Source organism: Pinus tabuliformis, chromosome 6 (genome assembly GCF_031772625.1).
Source record: "Pinus tabuliformis cultivar Carrire ecotype Pingquan chromosome 6, CPIR1, whole genome shotgun sequence".
Taxonomy (NCBI): domain Eukaryota; kingdom Viridiplantae; phylum Streptophyta; class Pinopsida; order Pinales; family Pinaceae; genus Pinus; species Pinus tabuliformis.
The window spans coordinates 612,275,840-612,284,558 of record NC_142292.1 but is presented as its reverse complement, the minus strand read 5'-3'; the positions used below and the strand labels follow the sequence as shown (position 1 = coordinate 612,284,558).

General features: G+C 32.0%; 1 protein-coding gene and 1 pseudogene across 1 annotated transcript; one reads left to right on the top strand and one right to left on the bottom strand.

Annotated features, from left to right (window-relative positions):
- Window positions 1–227: 227 nt before the first annotated feature.
- LOC149260071 (universal stress protein PHOS32 pseudogene) lies at window positions 228–2,195 on the bottom strand (annotated as a pseudogene).
- Window positions 2,196–2,838: 643 nt separating this feature from the next.
- Window positions 2,839–5,310, top strand: LOC149260070 (bidirectional sugar transporter SWEET3b-like). Its single transcript, XM_089456451.1, has 6 exons — window positions 2,839–2,878; window positions 3,334–3,370; window positions 3,533–3,755; window positions 4,271–4,432; window positions 4,585–4,707; window positions 5,044–5,310. The coding sequence occupies exons 1-6, from the start codon at window positions 2,839–2,841 to the stop codon at window positions 5,257–5,259; spliced, it is 801 nt and encodes a 266-aa protein (XP_089312577.1). The 3' UTR covers window positions 5,260–5,310.
- Window positions 5,311–8,719: the final 3,409 nt, after the last annotated feature.

Sequence of the window (8,719 nt, the reverse complement as noted above, 5' to 3'; positions counted from 1 at the left end):
TTACATCTACGTCCACGTTCAAGTGCTCAGGAAAGTTTGATATTTGGAAAAATTGATTTCCAAGTTCTCCATTATGTTGCAGCATTTAATCAGAGAGCATTAGTTGGCAACAATTTTGAACCATCTCTCGATTAGAAGGTGTGCATATCCAGGCTGCCATTAGAGAGATACGTTGTGCAAGTTTCATGGGATTGAGCATCCAACAGTGAAGGCAATGCGACCTATGACTAAGTCTCGTCATCGATCTTTGGAATGGGTTTTACTGTGAACTCTTGTCGAGAACTTGGTCAAGATCGTCGGTCCTCCTCCATCCTTATCGTCTGGATATCTGACGACTACAACGGGGCAGGCGCAGTGGTGTACACAGTAATCACTGACGCTGCCAAGGCGACTCTTGTAGGTCTGCGTGGAGGCATCAAAACCCCGACTTCCCATGATAACAGCGCTGAGGCCGAGCCTCTCTTTCATATCGTGGTCTTTCACGATGTGGATCTTGAAGGGTATGTGAGCATCGACCAGAGGCTGGGCAAGGTCGGAGGCCTTAGTCAATGTGAAGGCAACAAAATGGTCCTCAAGCTTCTGTTAGGACTCCTCGTCGTTGTTGTCATCGACGGATAAATCAATAGAATGCCAATCGGTCCCGTACAGAACGTTGGTCAGCCTAACATGGAGAAGGATCACGTTATCGCCCGGGCAGAGGTAATTAACCACGACCCATTTCACTGCAAAGGCACTCTCGTCACTCAGATTCACTGCTATAGCGATCTTTCGATGAGCGCCCTGTTGATGATGTTGTTGTTGTTGCAAGGAAGAAGATAAAAAGCATTGTGAAAGGATAATTTCGGCTTTTAAAAAAAAAACGGAATTGACAACTATGCGTTTTCCTTTTACCAAGATCTCCTTTCTTGATTTCCCCCAAGCAGTTTTACAAATATCAAGAATCAGTTTTATAACTGATTCGTAATTATAAAATTACTTTTACACAGAGTTATTTACAATAGGGATATTACAAAAACAAAAACTAAAAGATAGAAGATTATAAATTGTGATTTTATATTGTTTTAAATATATTTTTAATTATAAATAAATATAATTTAAAAACATGTTCTCTTATTTAGTGAAATTGTAATTTTATGTTCTTAAAAATGTTTTTATTTATTTATTTGTTACTATTATTATTTATAAATAAATTCAACTCAATTATAGCATTAAAATTATGTAATTTAATAATACGATTATTAAAAAAAAACTAAAACTAAAAGGTAGAAGATTTAAATAACAACATTTTGGTTTAGATCCATTTTAACCACATATCCATAGGATCCATTCTCTTGACATGTGAACCTTTTTTAGAGTGAAAAAGTTGAAAAGAAGTATGCACCTCAAGAGATTTAATCCTCTTCAAAATGGATCTATATTGGTTCTATATATGCATATAGCATGTGTAAATTTTCATTTTTAAAATTGTATTTTTGAATGCATATATAGATACAATACCTTGAAATTTTACTTGGATAATTAGATTGTGTAAACTATACCACATAAATTTGCAATTCCAACAAATCTTTGCTAAACAAAATTTAAATTTAAATTTAAAATTGGAATTAATGGTTCTAGGAAAATGGCTCTGAATTAATTTAAAATTTTTAAAAGGAGAATTAAAATTCTAAAACAAACCCCCAAAATATCCTCCAATATGAAGATCACTTTAATCTCATTATCAACACACACTCATTTCCTCTATGCAATTACATTTTTTTGTGCGCTAGTGCCCACTAGGACTTATGGTAATGTTTCTCCTTGTTACCCTACATGTTATAGCTGGGATATAATATGTTTATAAGATTTTTACAATGGTATAAATGAAAAAAATGATTTAACCAAGTGGTTTAAGCAGCATATTCAATTCCTTAAATATATCTTTGCACCTTTAAAAACACTGGCTAATAAATATTAAATTATTTAATAAAATATTAATTAAAATAAAATTAACCCGCATATTATTTAATAAAATATTATTATCAAATCTTTTAAAGTTATAACCATAAAATCGGGTAAAACCAAAGCAATTGATTAATAAAATATTGTTGTCAAAACTTTTCAAAGTAATAACCACAATTGCATGAAAACTGTACATAAAAGAAAACAGTAATTACTAGAATATTATTATCAGAACCTTCGAAAGCGATGACCATAATTACATTGAAAACTATAGATGCTCCAAGATACTTGTGAAAAGTATTCAAGATACTAGAAATTATTCGAGATACTAATAGCGAAAATGAAAAGAGATTCAACTAAAAAGTACGATGGAGATGAACAGGGGAGATTAGTCGACAGATATGGACAAAAGCAAATTCAGTGCAGCTGAGGAACTCTACATAGAAAGCGAGTGCGCGCGCCGAATTTCGAAACCACTAATGAATATTTTTTTTGACGAATGCACTAGGAAAGCTGGCTGGATATTAAAGTCTTAAAAGCACTTTTAAACGTAGGGCGGAAATTATTGCTTGACGCAATAGGGAACCAATACTAAATATTTTGATTAGACAGCTGAATTTCAAAAGCCGGCGGGAAATTAAAAAGTCTCAAAGGGCATTTACAAATGTAGGGACGAAATACGTTTTCAGAGGGGAGAATCAATCAAAACCATTCGTACCCAATAAGTCGGTTTTTGCGCAATCGTGTCCTCTTACACCAAGTAATATCAACTCAAATAAAATGTCACGCGGTTAAATATCCTCCCATGCTCTGGTATGCTCACACCTGCAATAAGCAAAAGATATAATCCACCCCCTAGCTGCGAGGGATTGCTTTCTTCTCCCTCTTTGCGCTAGAATGATGAATTACTTCGTACGTTTGGGGGTTGGCATTTTAGGTCAGTAATATCTACCATATTTTTATTTTGAATATTTAAGCTTCATTAAATTTAAAGTAGTTTTATTTTGAATATTTAAGCTTCATTAAATTTAAAGTAGTTTTATTTTTATTCAGTAAGTCTTATTTTTATTATCAAGTCTCATGATTAATTCTTGTTTTGTTTCTTGAATTTTGGTGAATTCTTGTTTTGTTACTAATTCTTGTTTTGTTTCTTGAATTTTGATGTTTGAAATAGATTTATAATAGTTTTATTTATGTTTAAATCTCTAAAAACCTTACTCTAAAATCTATAAACCCTCCATACATGTAATATAAGAACAAATCCCATCTTTATCTCAAATATTACAGAATACATATCTAAATATAAAACTGAGCATAACTCATTTAAATCAGTGATATTTGATAAACTTCATAGTAGGTATGTCAATTGATTTATTTGACATGGCATTGCAGGAAGTGCATTTGCCTTGCTTATGTATGGTGCAGCAATGTAAGTATCAGCTCAAACTGATCATATTGTCCTTATTAATAAACTTCACAACGACTTTAGTCGCAATATTAGGTTCGGTTTGAACATTTTATTTTATGGCTTTCGTCGTTCTGAATATAATGTATAACGTTAATATTTTATTTTGCTATATTGGTCTAACAGTACAACGTTCAGGAGGGTAATAGAAAAGAGAACCACTGACGGTTTCTCAGAACTGCCATATGCAATAGCGCTGTTCAACTGCCTTGTGTACACGTTATATGGGTCGCCTTTAATCAGCAATGGGTGGGATAATGTTGTTGTTATGGTTGTCAACAGCATTGGCCTTCTGCTAGAGTGCTGTTTTGTTTGCATCTATCTCACTTTCGCTACATCCAAAAGCAACGTATTATTTCAGCATATTTTTTCAATAAATATTATTTGGATGGTTTAAATAAATTTATTTTGATGTGATCTTTATCAAAAGTTTTTACTCTTTATTATTAAATTGAGTAAATTTATTTGTCATATGTTGTAACTGGGACATGTGGGTAAATTTTTTTGAGTGGAAAGTATGTTTGTAAAATGTTTTGAGTGAAAGTTTTCCTCATCATCAAAGACAAATGAAAGTTTTGAATAGAGTTTCAGTTGTTCTTAATAATGAGTAAACCATCCACTCCAAACCTTTCATACACATGCCACAATTCTTTAAAAAAACTACAACATATCATATGAACTCAAATTATAAAACTTTATATTCACACATTTATTTATTTAATATTTTCATTTTCATATAGTGATTTAATTTATATAATTATACTAATTTATAATATAATTTATAATATAATAAAATTACACGGTTTCAAATTTTCCAATTTTTTTTTTAAAAACCTAAAAATTCACATACATGTCTGTGTGCAGAGGAATATGGGGACGATGGTTGCTGGCGTGTTGGTGGTGTTTGGCACAATTGCAATAATTTCCTTTTGTGTTGTTCATGATAACAAGCATAGGAAGGTGCTTGTAGGAACTGTAGGATTGATGGCCACTATTATTCTCTACGCTTCTCCACTATCAGTAATTGTAAGCACATGTTCCATTAATTCTGTTAATTCCGTAATTCGTTACATAGCTGTGGAACAAAAAAATCTCCAAAGGTTCAACGGAGTTGATTTGAACATCTTCAATTATTGTTTGTTACATTGATCATCTCTTATGTTAATAATTTTATACAGAAACGGGTCATTCAAACAAAGAGTGCGAAATTCATGCCGAGTTTCTATTTCTCGCTGTTTGCGTTTCTGGGAAGCCTGTTGTGGTTGGTGTATGGCGCTCTGAGCAGAGACATAGCCATCATGGTAATATCTGGGTCTTTGTTTTTTTTGAAAATTATCTATATGTAGTGATTAAATTCTTGTTATATTTTAAAAAATGTGGTTAGGAATTTTTATAGGTACAAGTAAAAAATGTTAAACTTTTTAAGTGTTTTAAAGATTTTTAATAATACTCATCTATTTCTATTATAAAAACATAATTTAAATACTGCATTTACAAAAAAAATTAATTTCTTTTGCCTAGATTCAAACCACTTTTAAAATGATCTAGACAATTCCTATGCCTATGCTTTCCTAGAAGACTCCCACGTATATTGGCTAAACCCTATAATGTATTGTCATGTTCCACGTATTTTGCAGACACCCAACTTGGTTGGAGTGCCACTGGGGCTGGGTCAGATGGTTTTGCATTGTATCTATAGAGACAAAAGGAGCCGGATTGTTGAAAATGCAACGGTGGATACAGAGAAGCAGCCGGAATCAATCAAACAAAACATCAGAGAGGAAATGACAAACAAAACAGGCAACACAAAGTTCTGCTCAGATCCAAATATTGAAATGCAGTTGAACGTGTAACTTAAATGGAGGCAGACCAGGGTACTGTAATTCATAATAGTCAGATTCCTTGTTATATACGTCACAGTAGGAAATTCACGATATGTTGTGTTTGTGGAATCTCGTTGGAAAAATTCGAATTACATAATACTACGTTACGTTCCTCACAATACTTGTTTATCGTCTTATAAGTCTACTAAATACATGTCCACTGCGTATTAAAGTGATGGTTCATGTGTCTAACAGGCAAGTTGCCCATTTTCTGCCTGAGGTTCGAACATGAAATATATGTGGTTAATAGATTTAAATTTCAATATTTTTTTAAATACACGTATAGGTTGCTATTAAATTTATCGAATCAAAACTTACAAATCGAATGAAGTAGCATTTCTCATGACCTTATTTGTCGCCAGATGAAAAATTATGTAAATACGTGAGGTAAAAATGGAATTTCAATGTATGTTTTTGTGTTCAATATTTTCCAAATCAGTCTTGTATTTTTATTAAATTTATTTACAAATCACTTTGGCATTTATATTAAATTTATAAATTGTTTTCTTAATAAATATGTATGTGACGGTAAAATTTAATATAAATTAAAAATATTTGTATTAATAATTTAATTATTAATTATTAATCCAATTCAAATTTTAATTTTTGGTTTTTTTTTATTTTGTTTTATAAGAGGATTTCAACAATCTACTTGCCAAATATAAGTGGATTTCAACTTTGGATTTTTTATTTTTCTCTGGGATTTGAACTTTGGATCTCTCATTTTCTCTTAATACTCACCTAGGTACAAGTAAACATTAGGGTCTACATGTTAAACCAAGTTATAACTATGGGATTTGAACCTTGGTTCTCTTTCACTTTTTCAGGAACCACATTACTTGATCACCAATTGAGAAATATCTCTCTATATATAATATTTTTATTTATTTTTATAAAATAATTGACACAAGTAATACCATATTTATTATAAAAAATATTAAATTAATTTTTTTTAGATTTAATAACTTTTTTAAAAAAAATTTAAGACGAATATATATCAATACTGCTGAGAAATATTCAGAAATTAACCAAATAACTTTCAACATATGTATATCCATACCCATGAAAGTTCCCAAAAACTTTCCAAAATTAAACTCTAGCTAAACATAATTTATGAACCACATAAAAGAACAAAACAGTGTTAATCAGGCTTTCATTCCGGGTGACATTGTCTTTTATATATCTGTATCTGATAGCTCTATATGCCTCTTTCAGATTTTGCTTGGACATCTGCCTCCATATAATGTGGGAGGATCAAAAGAAGTATGTCCCTATATTCTTTCACTAAAAAATCTTGAATTACCTGATACAGATATGGTAAACTGCTTATTGTTCAGGAACCAAAGTAATCCGCATAAAACAATTATTTCAGCTCAAGTAATTATAATTATGCGTGGTCCTCCATTCCATAAAGTGAAAACATAGAGCGATCTTTCGTTTATCTTTAAATATAGCTCCACATGTGCACATGCCAAGTTGTGTCGCGCCATCAAATGACAGTCTCTCGTGTTTGATAGGATGCCCATCAAACAAACATGATTACTAGCATTCGAAATATGCACTATTATGAATTCAAGGAATCTCCTTGAATTTACTACTCTCGACAGTCCAGTTTGTTTTGTGATGCATTGCTGGATGTTGGATTCCCATGTAATCGATAGCTGAAGAAAAAGTGACATACCATTTAACCATCACATAAAATTATATATATATATATATATATATATAATAATTTATTTTTAAATGGTTTATATTATTTACATTATTTAAAAAATTATAAAATTTATTTTGTTTTTAATTAAATTTGGATTTTTGATTTTTTTTTTTTATCTAGCATAATATTGTTAAATATTTAATTACATATTTAAGATGATAACAACAACAATTTATGTAATAAGATTTTTAACTATGGAGATTTATCTTTGTAATGGAGATTCTTAAATTGAAAATTATTACAATAATATGAGCAAATACCATGGTTTATCAATACCATATGCCCACAAAACTATAACTCATTTCATATGCCATTTAATCATGTAAGATTTTTTAAAATTAATCAATTTAATTAAAAAAAAATAGAAATGACATAACTACATTTGACATAAATCTCAACCTTTAATATGTGATTACTACTAAAAATATCTAAAATATTTCATGAGATTAAATCTTTACCATTCATCTAATAATTATTAATAATTAAGCTAAAATTCTAAAAACCCGACTAAAAAAACAGGTTAATATAATAATATGCCATATTATACTCTATATAAAATCTCTTATAAAATCTCTATTTGTATAAATAGGTTTTGTATATCTCTAGCTTAGTGTGAGTTTCGCATTGTTCTTAAAACCCATATTTCCATTGCTAAGCTGGTTTCCAGAAAATCTCCATTGACCTTACTCTGATGCCTTTGCTCGGTAAACTCTTTCAATAACTACATGTGTATCAGCAGAATCAACGGACCCATAAACAACTAAATCACTTGCTTAATCTACTGCTTAACTGACTGTTGCTGCTGGATCAACTGCTGAACTATTTCAAGGGGCTTTATATACAATTCAATTAGCCCGAGGATACACCGTCTCTGCCTCCCCATTATATGCTATTGGTGCTGCTAGCTCTGTTGCTGGATATACTACTGCTGACGTTGGTATGGCTATCTTAGCTACTTTCTAGTGTTTTCTTTTTCATATAGGAAAGCTATCGATCTCACTTTCGAAAACCGAAATATGGATCTTGATCTGGAAAGGAAAAAGTTGGATCTCTATCATAAAGGTCTGGATCTTTGGCTAACCTTTGTTTCTACTATTCAACAACTTCTTACAATGGATCAACAACCCCCTCTGCTCCATTTTTAGTCCCTATGCCTTTGTAGCCAATGCGTATGGATATGGTCGAGGAACGAGATGTATTGTTGGTCCGTCAGTTGAATCACCCCAATCACCTTTTCCCGCGCATTCTGAAACCACTGCTTATGTTTATTTCCTATTACGAAATATACGACAACTTACACCTATCTCAAATCCTATGTTTACCCCAACCCTGAAACCAAATATACTAATCCTTTCTACTAAATACGCCTTCTCATTGTAACTAGAGAGGTGTGCATGAGAGCTGGGGGGTCCTTCCCTACACCGCCGTCAAATAAAAAAAGGAGATTGATTGGACTGAAATACGCCTTATTAGCCGCAATTATTCTGATCTTCCATCCTTCGTAGCTATTCCGACGAAGGTGTGCTTCGTCGCTGCGATCCGTCCTTACTCCTAGAGGTATTGGACTGAAATACGCCTCCTCATTGAACGCTTGCGAGATTCATTGGCTTTATTGGACTGAAATACGCCTCCTCTATGCCGCTGGTGTGGACACTTTCATCGGGAGGTCCATCGCTTTTAGACGCTTTCAAACGCCGAACAAAGGAAAGAGTTTTC